The sequence below is a fragment of the Thunnus thynnus genome, chromosome 20, assembly GCF_963924715.1.
Source record: "Thunnus thynnus chromosome 20, fThuThy2.1, whole genome shotgun sequence".
Classification (NCBI taxonomy): Eukaryota; Metazoa; Chordata; class Actinopteri; order Scombriformes; family Scombridae; genus Thunnus; species Thunnus thynnus.
In genome coordinates, this window is record NC_089536.1 from 22,320,163 (window position 1) to 22,341,139 (window position 20,977).

General features: G+C 40.6%; 1 protein-coding gene across 9 annotated transcripts in view; it reads left to right on the top strand.

Moving 5' to 3' along the window:
* The window catches only part of cacna1g (calcium channel, voltage-dependent, T type, alpha 1G subunit), a 164,445-nt gene that overhangs the window by 57,367 nt on the left and 86,101 nt on the right, over positions 1-20,977 (top strand). For all 9 annotated transcript variants that reach the window (XM_067577235.1, XM_067577231.1, XM_067577234.1 and 6 more), the window contains exons 8-9: positions 618-1,018; positions 20,818-20,969. In XM_067577235.1, coding sequence (XP_067433336.1) covers positions 618-1,018; positions 20,818-20,969 — 553 coding nt within the window. The remainder of the gene's footprint in view (positions 1-617; positions 1,019-20,817; positions 20,970-20,977) is intronic.

Below are 20,977 nucleotides of genomic sequence, written 5' to 3' on the forward strand. Positions count from 1 at the left end.
CCTCTGAGTCAGCAGTGGTGAATAGAGTTTGCTTCGCTAGGCATTCCCATTAAGTAAGATATTGGAAGGCATAATGGGGTTTGTAAAAAACAGGTGTATATCAGTAAGCGATCACCTATTTGGTGGAGAACGGTATCGATTGGTTGTGATTCAGCCCCAAACTATGACACTGTCCAGAGTGGGGTTTTTTATCATGAGAGACAGAGACCATTGTTATTATAGTCAATAAATGTTAGTCCTTCATGTCATAGCTGGCAGCCAGTTTCTTCTGAATCCGGCCAAGTTCTAAAAGACAGTGGGCTCAGCAAAAGTCAGGCCAGGTCTGCTCAGGTTATACAGAAAACGCTGGCTGCCAGCCAGTCAGGCCACAACACGGCCCGTGGAGACAAGGCATTACTCTTACAACATGAACTGCCCATCACTGTCAAACACACTCCCTCTGACACACACACAACTGTCCAAAAATGTTGTTCTCCACAACAGATCTCTTTCATTTGATTTGACAATGTTTATAAGCCGCTTCATTTCTGTAATGTATCACAATCACGCTCCTTTTACTCCAGTTCGCTTTCTCTTTGTCTCAGTTTCACCTTCCGACCTCTCTGTCTTGGCTGCAGCCCAGATATCCTGCCAGCTGTCGGCTCGTGACCTGAGCACCACCAGCAGTGCCATGGACACAGCCGCATTGACATTGGACCCCGAGAGTTGCCCTTACTGCGCCAAGGCCCTGGCCAACGAATCAGAGGGTGGCACCGAGGGCAACGAGACCCCTGGAGACTCCGACAGCGAGGGCGTATACGAGTTCACCCAGGACCTCCACCACAGGGACAGGCAAGACAGCCGGCAGCCCAGGAAGAAGCACCGCAGGCTGGGTAAAACTGCTGCGAAGGTTGTTCACTTCTGGAGGCTGGTGTGCGACACATTCAGGAAGATCGTGGACAGCAAGTATTTTGGACGAGGGATTATGATCGCCATCCTGATCAACACTCTGAGTATGGGGATCGAGTACCATGAGCAGGTGAGTTTCTGTGTGTGGGTGCGTGAAGTCCAATGCAGCTGTTGGATAGTGGTACCCCTGAATGCCTTCACAAAGTTCACAATGGGAATATACCACAGTGCATAATGGACGGTCAGATGAGAGGCAATGAAAGATTGTGGAAAGGTATTAGTTGAAGTTATAGATCCTCTGTGTATGTGTGTCACTGTGTGTGATTGTGTAAGCTACACTGCTCCCACAGGTCCAACTAGAATTCCTGATGTCTCTCTCTGGTATCGTTTGTTTACACGAGCGTAATTACAGCCATGTGGGAGAGAAAACGGAAAGAAAGCGAGAGTATGAAAGACAGAAGATACAATGAGAGAGAGAAAGAGAGGTGATTTAACGGGTGAGAAAGACCCAACAACATCTGACAGAGATTTTCTCGCTTTTCCCTTCATGCTCAATCTGTAGCTTTTTTCTTTTTACTCCTGTTCTACTCTCTTTGACCCCATTTACACGTGATCTTAACATGAAATCTGTGTCTGTATTAGGGAAAAGAGACGGTGTAAATGCACACAGTAAGCATTGAAATCAGGATGCTATGGGATTGACCAGACCACATCTGGAAGTTGTGTGGAATGCGTTGTGATCAGATCTCAGCCAGGTGTGAATGCAATCTGTACAGTGTAGCCACATTCTTAGGAAAAGTGTCCTCCCTGCAAGTTCAAAGGTCACGGAACTTCACCTCTCTAAAAGATACACAACCCCTTCCTCTGGAAAAAGGAAGAATCACTAACAATTAATAACAGCATAATTAATAACAGCAGCATCACGGAAAACGTCAGAGTCATGTCCACCAGCTCTGCTTGCCAGAACAGGAATATCACACAATGTTGCCAGTTCCTTCAAAATGTTCTTGGCAAAGCAAAATAGTTGTATATAAAAGTATTTTGAAAGAGACAGAAAGAGTTCAAATTGAAGTGTATAAGCACAAATATCGAGAATCCATGTTTTCACAATGCAGAATGCAGAGTGTTTCTACTTACATGAATGAAATCTTGCCAAATGCAGGTTCAAGCTTTGAGGTGTGTATGAGGTTTGAGGCTATTGTGTTGTGGTTTTGGCATGTGAGATTTGTGTGAAGTTATACAACACAAGTAAAGTAAGTATTGTGTTTGTTTGTGTGTGTGTGTGTGTGTAGGTGTGTAGTAGGAGATTGAAGCCGGGCCAGGTTTTACGGGGTTACTTTCGGTCCCTGACCCAGTGTCTATAAACATATCCAGATGCCAAACATCTTCAGCACACACACGCACACACACACACACACACACACACACACATACACACAGGAAGTTTTATAGCTTTCTAGTCTCCACTTTTGTTCCATCCTTATTTTTTCTGACTCCACTCGTTCTCCTGCTTTTGCTTCTCCTTTTTCTACTTTCTTCTTTTTTTTCGGCTCCTTCTTCCCCTTTTCTTCCTCCTTTGTTGTCATCTTTTCCTCCTTGTCCCCCAGCCATTCTTGTTTCATTTTGTTTTTATACCCTTCATCTTCCTTCTCTGTACTCTCTCTCTGTCACTCTCTCTCTCTCTCTTTCTCTCTCTCTTTCTCTCTCTCTCTCTCTCGAGTGCTCTTTCCTAGTATGGGTAAAAATGACCTCTCCAGTCTCCAAACAGGCTGCTGAAAACCTTACCGAGACGGTTCATTGATTGCAAGCCCATCGACATCCAATCGACACAAGGATCACTAAGCCTCTGTTTCTCTCTGTAACTCTGTCCATATGGAGGTAGGGCTAGGTTTCAATTTCAATACATCCTCTAGCCAAGTTTACCACTGGAGTTTCAATGGAGTGTGTATCCTGTGCAACTGCCACTTTTGAAATTAGGTGGAGGCAAGGAAATGTGCTGTAGTCTCACCTACTGTGCTACACAACTTAAAGAGTGATTAAAGTCATAATTTGTCCATTCATCTTTTTCTGACTGATTAATCAGCAACACTGTTTCATGTTTAAAATTTTACATTAAACTTACAGTTTTGATTCCATCCTGTGGGTACAGCTTTAAACTATGTTCCCAAAGCAAAGAATGGATTACCTTGATCACATGTTGGTGGCATCTAGTGCATCTTTTCACAACCTTGGAGTCAGACTGATATGCAAATGTTCATTTTTTAAATTAATATTAAGTCAATTTAAAGCTGGAGTGTGGGACTTTTGTCTCCCCCCTCTGGCAATTAGAGTAATTACAAAAACACTGTCGACACCTGCTTATGTCATAGGTTCTCCGTCACTACTGTTCCAGCTGTAAAACGGCAGATAAATTGTTTTGAGCATCACACAACACCTGTGAAATGACTCGTTTCACTATCAGAATTTGAATGTAATGGATTTTCATTTATATGTAAAAGTTCCGCACTGCAGGTTTACATTAATTTAATTAAAATAATTGAGAAAAGCGTAAAGGAAAACTTAGAAACCTGGTAGAAATAATTTGTTTTAAATATGACACTTTGAATTCCACAAACTTTGACCTTAAACCTTTCAGTCCAGTTGTAAATGTAGTGAAGAAAGCTAGCCTCCCTGTTATGTGTGGTAAGCAAGCAAGTTATCAAAAGGTTTGACCTACTCCAGTGTCATGTGATCTCCATGGATCTGCCAGCCAGCACCATTGAACAGCTGACTGAGCTGTCATGTGATCAAGTGCCACAAGGAGTTTTAGTCTGGCGCAAGAGAGGATTAAGCAAAGGTGATACTGAGCTCCTTGAAATATACAGTTTTCTCTGCTTGTGTGAAGCAGGATTTAATACTCTAGTTTGCATAAAATCATTCAAATTTAGATCAGTGGCAGCATAACTAAACATAACTAAAATGTTCTTTCATAAGCCTTTATTTAAACCCCTGTCTTTCATTAAAAACGTATACTGTAGGAAAAAAATGTCTTTATTTTAAGTTGCTGGGGTTATTCTGTTTGATTTCTTTGTTTACAAACCAAAACAAAAAGTAAAGTTGCTTACCGTCTCTATAATGTTATCACACTGCAAGATAGTTCTCAAAGGCTAACTCAGTTGCTAATAGTACACTTTGACGGATGCTTCATAATAACCGCCCCCCCAGGTTGCAATGACATTACTAATCAGAAATATGTAGGCCTATTTATATGAATCAGTACAAGAGCTTGCAAGACAAGTGTGCTATACATTATTGTTCAGAAAAAGAACAGCAAAATTATTATAATTATTACAATTAGCCAGTATATGTTATGATTTGGGGATGATATCAAGGCCTATGACTGATGTAGTAAGAAAATTATGCCTTGTTGATGTGCAATCAGAAATTGCAGGAAGAGAGAGAACCATGCTATTCATTAATTTATTATATTTAAAATAGACGGATGAACACAGGGACTATTTTTTCACACAGTTTTTCTTCTATCTTGTTCTTTCTGGTAATGTATATAGACAGTTTAGCTCCACCTAAAATGAAATTTAAAAGTTGTTACTTTGTTGCATTAATTTTCTTTTATCCTGCTCCAAAAATAAAAGCACACTGTAGACCACACTTATTTAAAGGAAATAAACAATTTAAAACACCAAAAAGTTGTCTAAAGTCTAAATAATAATGAAAAATGTTTTCCACCAACCCACAGAAAGGACAGTCATTGGAAACAGTGTGATTAATCATTGAGATAAAAGTATTCACTGCAATAGCTCCATGTAATATTCTCCACTGTAGGTCACCTGTGTGCTTGTTTAAAGGTAGTTTATAAAAGACACCAACCTGGCTTTACAGTGTCACTTACACCAAGTTTCTCCCTCCAAACTGTATCCATTTTACCATTCAACTTATTTTTATTTAATACTTTAACACAACATCTGTGGATTATTTTTCCATTCACAGTATGCAGATCTAAGTCTTTCAATAATAAACCAGAACAACCGTCTTCCTCACCTTCTCAATACATTCTCAATGATTCATTGTCTGCTTTTGTTAATTTTGCAGTCCAACCATTTAAAAAGGTCTTCACATGACAAACAGATTTCAGTCCAATCAGTGCAGCCACAGCTTCATTGTTAATCATTCCAGGTCCAGCTACATCCACTGTCTGAGAGTTGTAACACCAGCAGAGCAGGCTTGGTGTTCCACTGTCAAGTATGTCCATTCTGGATCCACCGATAAGAGGCTCTTCCAGTAACCAGTGCAGGGAGACTGATGGCCCCAAATATCTCTTCTGAAAAAGGGGCCAAGCCTTAAAGATTCCCTTATAAAAATCAGGCAATGAGGACAGATTTAGAAACCTAAAGTCCATTAAAAACAAAGCAATGTCAAGTCCCAATATATCTGTTCTTCTCAAAATGCTACTTGCAAACACCCTCCACACTGTGTGTTTAAAACCAGTCAGATATTTCTGTGCAAATTGGAAACAAAAGTTGCCACTCTACTTGTTAGGTGTACCAGGCCTCACCCCCCTTCTTCCTTCGGTAAATAAAGCACACTCTGAGGTACCTGATGCATCTTATCCAAAAGAAAATCTACTAAAGCTGCCTGTAATTTTGGGAGTAAACTGATAGGTGGCTCCATACAAGTTAATGATGCCACAGTACTGAAGCTACAAGATTATTGATGACTAGAGTTTTTCCTCTAAAAGACATCTGAGATAGCAGCCATTTCAACTTTTTTTAACCTTTCTGTCATCTTCACTATAATGCCATATAATGCCTCCCAATTTCTCTTAACCATCTCTTCATTGCCAACACCTAAATATTTGATACCATCTTTTTTCCATTCCAAACCCCTCAGTAAAACTGGAAGAAACCAGTTTGCAACTGCTAGTGCTTCGCCTTCTCTCCAATTTACCTTTGCACCAGAAATGAGACCAAAGTCAACCAACATTTTGTCAATAATATTAATTTCTGACTGGTTTCTAACTAGGATCATTACATCATCAGCATAGGCACATAAAATACGGGCTGTATTTAAAATCTGGTAAAACCAAACCATCAATGCAGGACCTCAATTTATGTAACAAGGATTCAATAGATAATGCATAGAGCATTCCAAACAGAGAGCAGCCCTGTCTGACACCTCTGTGTACTGTAAAGGGAGCACTCAGTCCCGATGAATCTTCAGTACACTCTGAATGTCTTGGTACAAAACCATGATCATAGCAATGAGACTCGGGCTGAGACCAAAATGCTCCAGAACCTTCCAGAGGTAAGGGTGCTCAACCCTATCAAATACTTCTTCTTGGTCTAATGAAATAAGGTCAAAGTCATGTGCCCAAAGAACTAGAGACATCTGGAACATCCCTGATTAAAGATATGTTGTCTAGGATGGACCTATCAAACACACAGTAAGTGTGGTCCAGATGAATTACTTCATCTATCATGTGCTTCAACTGGTTAGCCAGAGCCTTGGACAAGATTTTATAATCTGAACAGAGGAGTGAGACTGGACGCCAGTTATTAATGTCCTGAAGGTCTCCTTTCAGCAGAGTTGTCACAGCTCTCCTGCAGCTCAGAGACAGAGGCAGATTTTCAATACTTTCATTGAAAACATCCGTAAGATCTCAACCAAGTTCATTCCAGAAGGTCTTATGAAACTCCATAAGAAGACTGACAATGCCCAGAGCTTTCCCTCCACCATCCCCTGCAGCAGGAGATACAGCTCTTCTAAAACCAGAGGCTCCTCCAGCTCAGCATGGTCGTGTCTTTAGGCAAACAGCTGCTCATTCTCCACATACTCTGTTTTGTACAGCTCAGAGTAGAACTACACTACCTGTCTCCGGATCTCAAGAGGTTCTGTGAGTTGTTCCCCATCAACTGATCGTCAAGTGTGGATGTACCTGCTCTGTCCATTCCTCTTCTCCTGTCCTTGGATGGAGTGTCCATCTGGTTGATGCTTTGGAAACATGAGCGGACTAGTACTCCCTGAGCTTTAGTGCCCAGTGGGTCTGCTAACAAAGCTTTTTTAGATTTGAGGAGTTCAATATGTCCTCCTTTGGATTCAATTAAACCTAGAAGTTCCAGTATTTCAATCTCTAGAGCTCTCACTGATCTAGTAATGTTCCTCATGACATTCAGAGTGTACTGCTGACAGCTGCTTGATTTTTAACTTTTCCACAGTCCCACCACTGTCTTAAAGAAACAACAATGTTTTTTCAGACCTATGAACCATCCAGAAAACACTAAAAACATCTTTAAAATTAGCATCACACAGTAAATTGGTGTTGAAATGCCAGTATGCGCTCTGTTTTTCAACTTTTGCATTAAAAGCACTGCAGACCACTGGAGAGTGATCACTGACATGTACAGGTGAAATGCTACATGTCTTAAAAACATCAAAATTATGTTTGAAACAATAAAACCTATCTAATCCAGGGAAATAAAATTTTCCCTCGTATGAGCCCAAGTGTACTGTCTGTCTTCACTCTGCAACCTTCTCCAAACATCCACTAAATCATGTGTTTTTATGACAGTATTAATTGCTCTCTGGGAGGCAACATGAGGTTCAACATGATTCCTGTCCAAAGAATCATTTTGAGTACTTAAATCACCCCCTAAAAACAAAAAAACATCTGAACTACAACTAGTCAAAAAGTATCACTTTAAGTAGTTATAAACTGGACTCTGTCTGAGCCGACATTTGGTGCAAATACATTAATAAAAGTGAGTGAGAAGCTCTCAAACTTGGCTCCGACCACCATCAGTCTTGACTTTATCACTTCTTCAAGCACATAAGAAGTTGGCAGGGATTTTTTGGAGAACAGAACGGCTACTCATCCACTCACTGAGGTCAAAGAGCTTAAAATTACTTCCCCACCCCAATCTGACCTCTAGTCAGTTTCACTGGACTGGTCACTGTGTGTTTCCTGGACAAACGTCACATTAACACTTGTTAGCTTCATCAGCTCATATAACTGCAACCTTTTCCTGATGTCTCCAGTTCCATTTAAATTCAATGAAGCAATTTTAAAATCACTCATCATGAAAATAAAGAGGAGACAACCAGACAGCACATACAGACTGATAAAAAGAAAACCTTTAGCTTGATTCTTCTCCATCTTCTCTATTCAGTTCTTGCCTGATCTTCACTACCATTTTCTTCAATCTGTAGATTCTCTGCTCAGTTAAACCTCTTTTACTTTAGTCTTCATGTGTGATCTGACCGAGTCAGGAAAAGCCTCTTTATCTGGACAGTATTTTTCTTCTTCCACTCCTTTTACATTCTTTGTTTTTTTGCAGAAACTGTTTTACTTTCTCAACCTCATAAGTCTGCTGATATAGCTCATCTGGTGTCATTTTATTGGAGACATCACTCTCACTGTCTGCATCAAAAACACCTTCAACATCGGGGTCATATACTCCACCATTTTGTCCTTCACAGTCTGTTTCTGCTTTGCTTTTCTGGCTGTGGCCTTCTTTGCTATCAAACCACTATTGTTGATTTCAGATTTTCTTCTCTGATGAGTGACAGTCAAACTGCTCTCCTCATCCATCATGTCTACATCAGCACTTTCTGCCAGGATCTCCTCTGGCCCAGCCTCAGCTGTTTTACTGTCTTCCTCCTCCTCCTCCTCCTCTTCCTCCTCCTCCTTCAACGTCTTCAACACAACCAACTGTCTTACTGCTCTGTTGAGACACAGTTTTATTTCCTTCCTTCCCTTTTCCACCATCACTATTGTTGCCCCCACCTGTCTCCTCCTTCCTTTCCTTTATCTCAGGTGTGCCTCTTCCTCCTTGTCTGTATTTGTTCCTTTCTTTCCAGCTTCTTTCTGCTCTGATGTTCCCTCTCTAGCAGACCGATCAGAAAAAGTTTGACCTGAACTTCGGACAAACTCTGATCACATGTCCCACTTTACCACAGCCAAAACATTTCATAACGTCTGACACAGCAAACAGAACGTAATCAATCCCATCAATTTTCAGACGAAAAGACAAGTTTAACTCCTCGTTGCTGTTAATCAGAATCATGAATACCTGTCTCCTGTGAGACACCATGTGTCTGGAAGGTTCTCTTTCCAACACTTCATCTCTAATGAACGGGGGGAACATTGGACAGAACCACTTTCTTGGCCGGTGAGATCAGAGGCAGTAAAGGCACAAACTTGTCATTCACTACAATGCCACCTCATCCACAAAAATCACCACCACTCCATTCACCCTGGCCTCAGATTTGACACTGCCAACAACCTCCGCCACCGCTAACCCACACTCTCCCATCGAACAAGGGAAACCTGGACAGATCTTAAGTCCATGTTTCCTTGTCAGCCTGGAGAAATCCATGATGCCGAGCAGCAAAAAGCTGTCCGGACACAAAGTACACAAAACCAACAAACACTAACAATAATAAACACACTACGAAAAACACAACTAACGATAGAAAAACACACCACAACAAATTAACACAACATGAAAAACAGAGAAAAGTTTAGAAAAACTCACTCGCTCTGTAGACTCACTCCTTAGAGAGAGAAAGAGAGAGAGAGAGTTTATAGCTCCGGTGATACAAAATAAACTGAGACTGAGCTCAGAGCAGCCCTAATCTTTCATGGCTTTAGGGTATAACTGAACCTTCCATTTACAAAAATACTAGCTGATTCATTATGTGGCTATATCAGGACAGAATTAGTGGACTGGCAAAACTGAAAAATCGCTATTAATGTGGCTTCTGAGGGGCCCTCCCACCTGACCCATGAGCCATGTAAATCATTTGCCGTTGCCACATTTTCAAATATAAAATACTATTTATACTATAGCTTGACTGAATACTTGATGGTTATTATTTACTAAGAGATGTGCACACACACACACACACACATATATGTATATGATGCTCCTGCAATTCTCTCTAGTGGTGTTTTTTCCCCTTTTTTTGTGAACAGAGGGATAGTTCTGCTTCATCCTCTCATCAAAGTTGTAAACATTGCCACCCTTTGACACAATTGGGAGGCAGGGCCCTTGCATAATTTGCGAGGCCCTACGCAACTTGCATTATGAACCAGTCTCGGTAGAAACAAACTCGCTGGCCAAACACCCCCCCCTACAGCAAGGTGGAAGCCAATGACATGGCAGAAATTTTGGGGTGGCATCTTGGGTGGCCAATCAGATTGTAGGGGTGGTACTGGCCACACTGGCCACCCTTTTAAAACCACACATGGCCATCAGACAATTGATGTCTAGTCTTTCAACATTTTGTTTAATGTTCATCTGTCCTGCGCCCAGGCAAGGTGGATGGATTATACAGTAGAACTAGTAGTAATTGTTCCAATAATTCCATACATCTCTCTGATAGACTGAGGGAAAAACATCTCATATATCATCTGTTAAAACTGAGTCAAAGTTTGTGTTTCGGGAAAACTATCCCTTTAAGAAGTGGTTCTCTGATGAGTATGACAGCTCATCGATCATGTTGACCCATTTTCTAGCCCCCCCTGTTCTGTAAATGGATGATACACACATGTACACACAATGGATCTGGTATTATGTACTATTCAGCTGCAAATAAGGTTGTGGAGTTCTGACTGTGTCTTAAGGAGAGTTTGACAAGATAGATTCCACCCTGATGAGTAATTAATGGAGAGAGAAACATGAGGAGCACAAACTTCTAACACACATGCAAAGAGAAACCAGACTTCAAGAACAACCTATTTGTTAAGGCCAGTCAATGTCTCTGCTGGCAATAATTACATATAATGTGCTTATTAATCCTGAATTATGCTGATTATAAACAGGATGGGTGTATCTGACAGAAAAGGCTGCATAGTCAATTTGTCACAAAGGAAGAGTTCCTGCAGCTGTTTGTGTGCATGTGTGTGTGTGTGGACCCTATATGACTGTGTTTTCAATTCAGTCGTGGTTTTTGCCAGTGTTGCTCATGGCTTCGATCAACAGAAATACCAAAGTCAATGAAGATTAGTCTACTGTGGCAGCCCTTCAAGTGTAAACTACTGAAAGTCCTCCTACACTCAAAAATTTGTTTCTCTTGTTGTAACTTCACTTTGATATTTGAGCTTCATTGGGCACAATGAGCTTTGTGCAGAGTTTGACACTAGAAAGTTGTTTTCACATTGATCTACTGAAGGAGGAAAGTTTCTCTGTGCTCACTGAAAATCTCAGTTTAAGAGTTGGGCCTACGAGCACGATTTGTGACATCACAACTAGTTTGGAGGCTAATCGTGGTCTATATTCAACTTACACGAGTGTGATGTAGAAACTTGAAGCTCCAAGTGCACATACACTGGAAATGGACTGTTGGACATCTTGTGTCACCTCATGTCACCGTTATGTTTATTCAGTGATTCTGACACATTGCAGGTATCTTTTAGGCCTAACAAATGTGTTGAAAAGCATTTTATTTTGCACAAAACATTTTCAAAGTCAATTTCTAAAAAAATCTTTTAATACCAGCATTGTTTAGATCTATCTTTACATCAGCTTCTTCCATGTATTTTGCTGGTGCAATGCTTAATTATTTTATTTGTTAACCCCACCAACTGTTGATCAGTGGAAGCACGCACATCCTCATGTGCGTGCTACCAGAGAACAAAATACAAACAAAAACAAAGAACTGCTCATTAAAACGTTGTTTTGGTTTTTTGGTTTTAGTGTGAACAAGCACCCCCCCCCCCCCCTAACTCAGATTGTTGCTCCAGTGTCCCTATATCATTCTCCACATCTGTGTCAACACGTTCAGCCTTTTCCAGCTGCATTAAAGACATAAATCTGGTGGTAATCCACGATTGAGAGAACAGCAGATACATGTATCACTCCCGTTTTCACAGCTATACTGGCCGGTAACAGCATGCATTTCAAACACATGACCTGGAGCGACTTCTGTCTGGCAAACATGGAAATCAGTGAGAGAGATTCCACTGCCTCTGAGTCTCCTCCTTCACTGGCAGTTCAGACGGAGTCATTTGAACTGGCTTAGTTTACCAAGGCATACAGAGACAGAATGAGGGATGTGAATGAGTGGTAGGGAAGGTGTAAATCTGCCCCAAATACTGTAACACTGATCAACATGGAATGTACCAAGGAATGTCACAGATTTTTTTGCAGCCTAGTGGACAGAATTACTGGATTTTCCCTGGAAAAAGCACTAAACATTATAGAATGGTATCAGAATCAATTGTGATTTACCTTACCTTTACCTTAATTCAAAGTGTATTTATTGTTGTTAATCTTTAAATTAGGATTTTGTCATTGTGCAGAATATCCACTCAATATTCTTAATAGTAACTAAACAGCAGTATCAAAACTGTTGGCTGTGACTAAGAGTTTTAAATCCTGCTCTCAGGAGACCAAATATTGACTCTTAATCCACGAGACTTGCCCTGTAACTCCGGGACCGACACACCGGATCTGTAATGTGCTCAAACACACACACACACATACATACTCACACTCAGACATGCATCGTATGTACGGCTGCAAGCTGACCTCTGAGATATAAACCGGCCTCTCTTTCGAGTGGGCAGACCATAGCAGATACAGATACTGTACATCCACACAAGTGTCCTTCAGACACAGACATGTCGTTACCCTGCAAACCATCAGTGTGTATGGAGCTACAGTGCCTGAACCCTCACTGTCCATGACACATAACAGAGCCCCCCTGTCTGCTTCCTATCTCTTAAACGCACACACACAAATACGTACACACAAACACTCAGCGCTGCTCAGGAAACGGCGCGCGCATGCTCTCGCTCCGAGGGCGAGCACAGCGAATGTAAATGTGTACGCGACACAGACATGGGGGGGATAAAAAGATGATTAAATAGAGTGTTGGATAGGGATGACAGAGTGTAAGGACTTGGAGGTGAAGGGATAGACGGGGTGATGGGTGGAAGAGTGGAGGCGGATGGGTTGGACGAGTAAGGAGAGGGTGTCTGCTTTATCTCTCCGTGCAGTTTAAGAGTGTTACCATTTATGGTGGAGCTGATGGAATAGTTGTGTGTCTGCCAACTATGTGACACAGCCCATAGTCTATTTACTTGGGAAGGTCAACCTCTCTCTGGCTTTACATAAGAAACTTCCTTCTGTCTTTATGGCCACAGAAACAGCCCGTCCCTCTCTTTCCGCCTCCCCTTCACCAACCATCTCCTCTGCGTCTTTTCCTCGCCCGCTTCCTTTTCCTCAAACTCCCCTGTCAGTCTTCCTTCTCCCCTGTTGAGCAGTGCCCATGCCGAAATAGTTTAAGAGGACGTTTAGAGGCATAGAAAAGACAGGGGTGTCAAGGGAGAAGTGGGGTAAAATGCATGGTTCCTGTTTTGGAAATTCTTGTTTCTGTTAGAGTGGAGGCTTTTTAGCACTGACATAAGTATTGATTTGGCGTGTAGCTGTTACATGAGCACAAAGTGATCTGAAGTCACTTTTGGGTCACTTGGTCTACATTTCCCACAGGCGTCGTTTTGACTTTACTAACCTTGAAAGCTATTCACTTGAAAAAGAAAGTGCATGGAGTTAGTCTTTGAACTTCTGAGTGCCTCAGATCAATGATGCATGTTTGTTTGTACAGTAGGTGTGTGTGTGTTCTGCTGTTTTCTCACATTCTAAGGATGGGAAGGGAAGGATTACTTTGAGATGGGTATATTTTAGAGCGTGGCACACACAAGCCATGTGCAGACATTTGCGGCCTTAGATATGCTGTGAAAGCATCAATTTGTGATAAAAGAAAATACTTAAGTAGCTTAGAAGCAGCTTTGGTTCTTGCAGATGGAACACCTGAAACCAAAAGGTGTGCTCTTTTTGAAATCACCAAAATTCAAGTGAAATTCAGTGATTGACAGTTTTGATGTGAAATCAATTAAACGTGCTTTCACCAGTGCTTTTTCACCTACAGTAGCAGTGTTCTATGGATGTGCAATCCCAGATTTAAGTGGCAGATGTGGGTTTTCATCCTTATTATTGCATTGAAAGGAAAAAGTTAATTTCTGTTGATCTCTTGTCTCTTAAGTTCAGTCTAACAAGGCTAAAATCCTATAGCCATGCTAGTAGATCTGTGAGGTTGTATTAAGGCACAGTAGTCTTAATGCTAACGTCAGCATGTTAACATGCTCACAATGTCAGCTTGCTGCTGTTTAGCAGGTAAAATGTTTACCATGTTCACCATCTGAGTTTTGTGTGTTAACATTTGTTAATTAGCACTAAACACAATAAACCAAAGTATTGGACTAATTAAAATTTTGACCTGATGATGGCACTATATCACAAGTCAGAGGTCATCAAACTGATTACAGTTCATCTAGAGGGGGACATGAATGTCTGAACCTAATTTCATGACAATCCATTCAGTAGTTGTCGAGATATTATTTAAAAAGACCTCATGGTTGTGCTATTGGAAAAGTCGTCCAATTACCAAAGTCATTAGCATTTATCGTCTGGAGAATATGAAGTTACAAACTTTCATGAGAATCTCTTTCCCCAGCTCAGCCTAACAGCCCAGTCAAAGAACACAGCAGTAGTCACAGTGAGCTGCAGCGCGGAGAGACTAAATATTCCCCATATAATAGAACAGATACTTCACTGGAGTTGTTATGCTTTGAATGAATGTTGCTGTGGATGAGAATATCTATATGTCTTATGGTTCAGCTACGTTTTACTGTCTCAAAATAGAGAGGATCTTGGCATTTAAATTTAAGACATAAAATTAAATACAGTCATTGCAATGTTTGACATTAGCATTAGTTTAAAGTTATGGCTTGTTTAACTTCCATAGGTTATAAATATGCACAATCATGTGTTTATATGTGTTATAATGTCTCTCAGTCTTGATGCACTCTCGTACTGCATTGTGCACACACACATTTTATTCCCCCCTTGCCAAACTCAGAAAGACAGTGGAAAGACCCTCTCGCTGTGCTTCTTGCTCCAACCAGAGACAATATTTATTCAGCTTTTATCGTGCCCTGCCTGAGGAATGCAGAGTTGGCATCTGAAGACACTGGCCTCCCTCCAAGACAGGCCTAAGAAAAGTGTTTTTCTAATTTGTACAATGGTGAGACATAGATGGTGAAACAACAGTTCCTAATCCTGGTTTACAGAGAGAAGGCTTTTCCAGCCCTGAAGGCCATGAAATCAAAAAAGGGAGAATCAATGAAGTGATCAAATGATGGATTCAGTTATTTCCTGGTTCAGTGACTTGTCAAATAACATGCTGCCTGTATTTAGCAAATTTTCCTCTTTACCTCCTGCTCTGGATATGCCATTTTATCCCCCTCACATTTTCACTCCAAGTTCTGGTTTCAGCTTGTTCTACAGTTCTAAATATGCTACTTGTGTGTTTGAAATAATGTATGAACTACACCACCTGCAGTTTGTTGATATGATTGTGGACGACACTGAGAACGGCAGAACCTATAATAAATTGGACTCTATAAACTACACAAAATAAAATTCTGACATTCTAGCAATTTGTACGTTACGTACTCCCTCAAGCATGATAATTTAAGCAGGGCTGTAGTGGTAAAATATACATTTGAATATAGTTGTGTAGTGTTAACTCCTGTATTAAAAGATCTGTCATTTTATATCAGTTTCCAATCTTTTTTATTTTATTTTACTTGGATTTATATAATGTCTTAAAAAATAGTTAGACCATAACAGTTTTCTGCTTTCCCAGAATTTGTTCATGTCTCTCTATCACCTGACTCCTGGGCTCCTTCTCAAGCAGTTTCTCCCTTTTCTTCCTTATCATTTTCTTTCCATCTTGAATCAGTTGCACCTTCTTTAATTTCTCAATGTTTCTTTGCCTCCAGTCTTGCATCCTACATTTCTCCCTCACTTTTGTCTCCTCTTTCTTCATCCCTTTATTCACTCTCTGGAAATGTAACTCTCAATGTAACTCTTATAGAAATAGTGGATAATGTTGTGAGAATACACTGTAGGTCAGATAAGGTGTAAAGTGTGTGTAAACATTCAAATGGTGCTGCATTAATGCTATTTCAGAATGTGAGAGGTAAACAGCTTTTGCCTGCGTTCACCCTCTGCTGCTGCCCTGTATATAAGGTAACATAACATAGAGCTGAAATTCAGTACTTTATTTTGCCAGTTCTCCCAATTATCCCTACAATATATGTATAGATACCTGTTTTTTGCTAGTTTAGATTAAATCATAATATTGTTTTCTCCAGGAGCACATTATCTTTGCAAACTTATAAAAATTCATTAGCTTGTTTTCTCAGATAGGTGAAATTAAAATAAACATTAAATTATAGATCATTTAACTTAATTCATTTAGATATCTGATTTATTTCATTATTATTATATTCACTATGACAAGATCTTGACAGTCAGATTATCAAGGTTTCTGTGAGGATAAAATATACCAGTAATGTCTGTAAATGAGATTAGATGCCAGTTTACAAACATTAGGTAGATCATTTAAGTAATTTTAAAAACAACACAGGCCCTAAAATTGAACCTTGTGGAACACCAGATTTAATCTGAAGAGGAGCTGAATTAATCCCTGGGTAGGTGACCAATTGAATTGAATCATGAAGATAGCTACCATCTGAGGGCACTATCAACCATACCTAGTCTCTGTAGCTTCTGTAGCAATAGAAATGCTTTGGAAAGATCCAATAAAACAGCCACACAAAATTGTCTATCATCATTAGCCCTGTGTGGTTCTTCCATCAAATCTGTTATGGTGCTGACGCTGACTTTAAAATCTATTCAGTCATCTGAGACAAATCATTGCCATTATTGTTATTAAATCACAACCAACCAACAGTCATGGGGAGAGTGTATCGCTCTCCATTTCACGCTTGAAATTTCTTCTTCTGTAGCATGCCCAAGTAACACACTTGATTAAGCTGACACACACACATATATACACACACACACACACACACAAAAACATCAGACTTGGTGCTGCATCATTGACAGTCTGGAGCGCAGCATCCCGTTTGGATTAGATCACATCAGATTAGGTGACATTACATTAGTGCTAACCAGATTACACTATTCCTCATCTAACACACTTTACCTCCTAATGCTCCTCCAGCCTCATTACCCAGGAAACAGCCATTGAAGGAAGCAATTAGGAAAACGAGGACGTCTTTCTCACTTACACACTAACACACGTGGACACATTCATCTCCCTCTAGGTAGTACGCACACCTCATTGGCCATCAGTCAATTAAGAAATTTCTCCTATTTGATAAGCTAATGCCCGTGAACCTTTGGTGACGTTAGCATATGAGTGTGTGTGGGTGTAGTTTTCTACCTCCATGTCTTTTGTGTTTTCCTATGTGCGTTTCTATGTGTGAGAAAGGCTTTTATGGTCTCATTCTCTTGCAGTAATCTTGCATGATGTCTGAGGAATGTGTAATATACAAGCTGGAACAATAGCAGAGCAGAAATAGTGGGGGAAAAATAATGACCTGAACCTCAGTCTCAAGGCCAGATGTCTGCAGTCCAAGTCTCACCTCATAAAAACTGTACTTCTTGTTCTGGCTTATCAACCACATCTATTATAAACCTGTGTATGTGTGTGTTTGCATGCATGGTTATGAGTGTGAGTCTGTGCAGAGCTTTGTGCATACAGTATGTGTGCATACATGGTAATGAGTGTGGGAGTTGAGCTCACTGTGTGGGTTTATGTGTGTGGCCTGTGGATGTGTGAGTGCACATGGTTATTAGTGCAACTTCGGGTATACCTCTGTGTGTGTGTATGCGGCGTTAGTAGGTGTATGTGTGTGTCCCTTGAGTGTGTATGTTTCTACATAACTGTGTGTGAGGGCATTCATATGAAAGAACACACAAACATCTAAGTGCTCCTGCATTGGTTTACCCTTTGAACTCCTCTTAATCACACTATGTGTGTGCACGCGTGTGTATGAAGGATTAGTAGCCGCCGCCCTTGTCAGTGTACAAATGAATGGACACAATAAAGCCGTGGGATCAAATGAATAGATTTGTCTGTGTCTGAATTCAGAAACAGACACAAGAGACACAGACAATGAGAAAGAGGTGAGATGAAACAGAGAAAAGCTGTTTTTCAGGAATTGGGGCTAACTGGCAGGAGCTGCGCCACAGGCTGTGGGCAAATTATTCTTTTTTAACAAGGAGCCAGCAGAGCAAAGATGTCGCCCTCTTCTCTGTACATATTCTCTACTGTCTTCATTCAACATTGCACACGTATTGCATGATCGTGCTTAAACTAAACCGCGTACCCGGTAACGCGATGTAAAACAAGTCATCGCTTTATCAGCTCCTCCACAAATCACAGTGAAGTTCAGTCACCCAAAAACTGGCAACCGCACCAGTTCCCCAATTATTTCCAGTTATTATTAGTTCTCATCATCTCAGTTTACAGCTCAGCTTAGAAGAGTAATGACGGCAAATTTGCACTTGTTCGTGATATATTGTCACGTCTTTGATTTACCGAACACGAGGACGACAAGAAAATTGGATGTTAATGCTGATTCGCTGATCACAGGAGAGGTGAACTGTGATTTTGAGAAGTAAGACTGGATGCAGTTTCTAGTTTTGAGTAGAGCCAAAAAACTTTTTTGGAATAATTAGTAAGCAGTGATGGTATTTTTATGTTTTTTAATTTTTTTAAATGTATTATGTCATGAATTGTTGTTGTGTGTGTATTCTCACTCAAGTCATTAAATGAGCTACCATTCAACCCTTCTTCTTGTCATTCAGTATTTTGCACTTTAATGCCACAGTGAACAGGTGGTTCAGTCTATACACTCCAGTCTCTTCCTGTAATGGGTCATGAGTCAATCCTATAAGAATGATTTGTGATATACTGAAACTTTACTACCAGAGGGTTACTCCTTAGGGATAGGAATGCCAGTGTTGGTCTGTGAGTTGGTCGGTCAACCACTTTGGTCCAGACTGAAATACCTCAACAACTGCAGTGTAATTCTGTGTCATTAACTTTGCTTAGCCTTAGATGTGGTAGATCAGTTCACACTACAATTGTATGAAGATCATACGGGTCATTTTAAAAGGAAATGAGAACTCATTTTGTGATTTAGGTAAGAGCACTGCTTAAAATTAGCAGCAATAACACGTAGGCTTATTTACGATAAGCCTGTGAAATTCCATTTCAAAGCTTAAGGGTTTAAATTATGGTGCAATATTAGGCCTTGGTATTGCTGGACTGTCTTCTCTGCCTCGGGGCCTATTGTTACATTAAGGTCTTATGGGAATAATGACTTAACACTAAGCAATAACTTGTAAGTGTTGACTTGTTTAAGTTGTCAAGGCTCCCTTATTGAAGTTTTCTGTAGATGGTGGTTGGTTTTGATGCTACTTGCAAGTTTCAACCACAACATTTTAAAAAGCTCTGCACATAGTTGCTTTTTGTCTCTTGTTTTTTTCAGCTAAATCATTACCTGCTCTTAACCATAGGACTATGTTTCATTTTTGGAAGAGAAAAGATTGTCCACTGCCAAAATCTTGACTCCAGACATAGTATTTTCAGTGTACCAGAAGAGAGTTTTATTTTAATTGCATTTCAAATGTTTGCTCCTTTAAAGCAGAGACACTAAAAACCACCTTTTCCATATGACCTGAATGCAGCATAACAGCAACAGCAGTGACAATATTTCATAATAACCGACTGTCTCTCCATCACTTTTACTCAAGTACTGTAGACAAACTGGTGCCATAATGGAGCTGTTATTCAACTGGTGATGTTAATCTCTGTATTCCTTTCTCTGTGTATCCATGCTGATGTTGAGTAATCGCTGCTTAAACAGTCATGGTGTATAGTGATTAGTGGCAGCCCACCAGGATAGGCTTAATGACACACACTGTGTTTACATTACATTACATTACCTCCTAGTTCAGCCTGGGGATAATGTTTCTGCCGGGACGACATCTCTATTTATACACACACACACACACACACACACACACACACACATACAGAGGGATAGCGAGACTGGAAGATACACACTAAAGAAGAGTTACACACACCTACATACACACACTGGCTTACACATTTATGATGGAGAACATGCACGCACATATCAGGCCTTCAACACCTTCAATCCTCTGTGTCACGTCAGTGTAATGTGTGTGCATGACACCATGTTTGAGTTGTGTAAACTGTTTATTGCAAGGAGATGAAAGGCCTCATGAAGCTTGTCTGGGGTGTTGCACAGTCCACAGACACATAACAGCATTCCCACCGGTTCTTTTCTCCTCACCGATAATTACGGATACTCGCTATAGATGTCTGATTTACATACCGTGTCGTATTTCGATGTGCCGCGCCTTTTATCTTTTGGCTTGTGTTCTTTCTCTTGTCTGTCTGCTTGTTCTCATCGCTTGTTTTTCTCTCTTTCCCTTTTCTCTCTCTCTCTCTTTCTCTCTGTCTTTCTCTCTTTCGCACTCATACACCCACGCACACAAACACATACGAACAAGCACACACACACCAGTTGTTTGATCTAGATGTGAGTGGCAGCTCAATTCTCTGATGAGCTCCAAGCAGACATCCCGGGCATATTCTGTAGCAGCATTGTGATCAGTGCACATGGCTGTCCTGTTGAGAGATAAAGGTTTAGTATGTGTATTGTGTGTGTGTGTGTTAGATAAGATGTGTTTGTCATATTTGAATTGTATTCAGTCTCTGGCATATTTGTGCACATGTGCCACAGCAGGTTTTGAGTCTCTGTAAATGTCTTACAGTACAGATTACATGCACATCCGGAACTGTTAGAAGAAATTCAAAGTTCTGCCAGTCAAGCTGAAACTTTTATTAGTTCCTGAAAAGTTTACGATTTTGAGAGAGAAGATTTATACTAGAGCGTAGCACGCCACAATAATGCAATAACCAGTCCTCTCTCTTTCTCTGTGTCTCTGTCTCCAGCCTGATGAGTTGACCAATGCGTTGGAGATCAGCAACATTGTCTTCACCAGCCTGTTCGCCTTGGAGATGCTTTTGAAGGTGTTGGTCTACGGACCTTTTGGCTACATTAAGAACCCCTACAATATCTTCGATGGCATCATCGTGGTCATCAGGTGAGCTG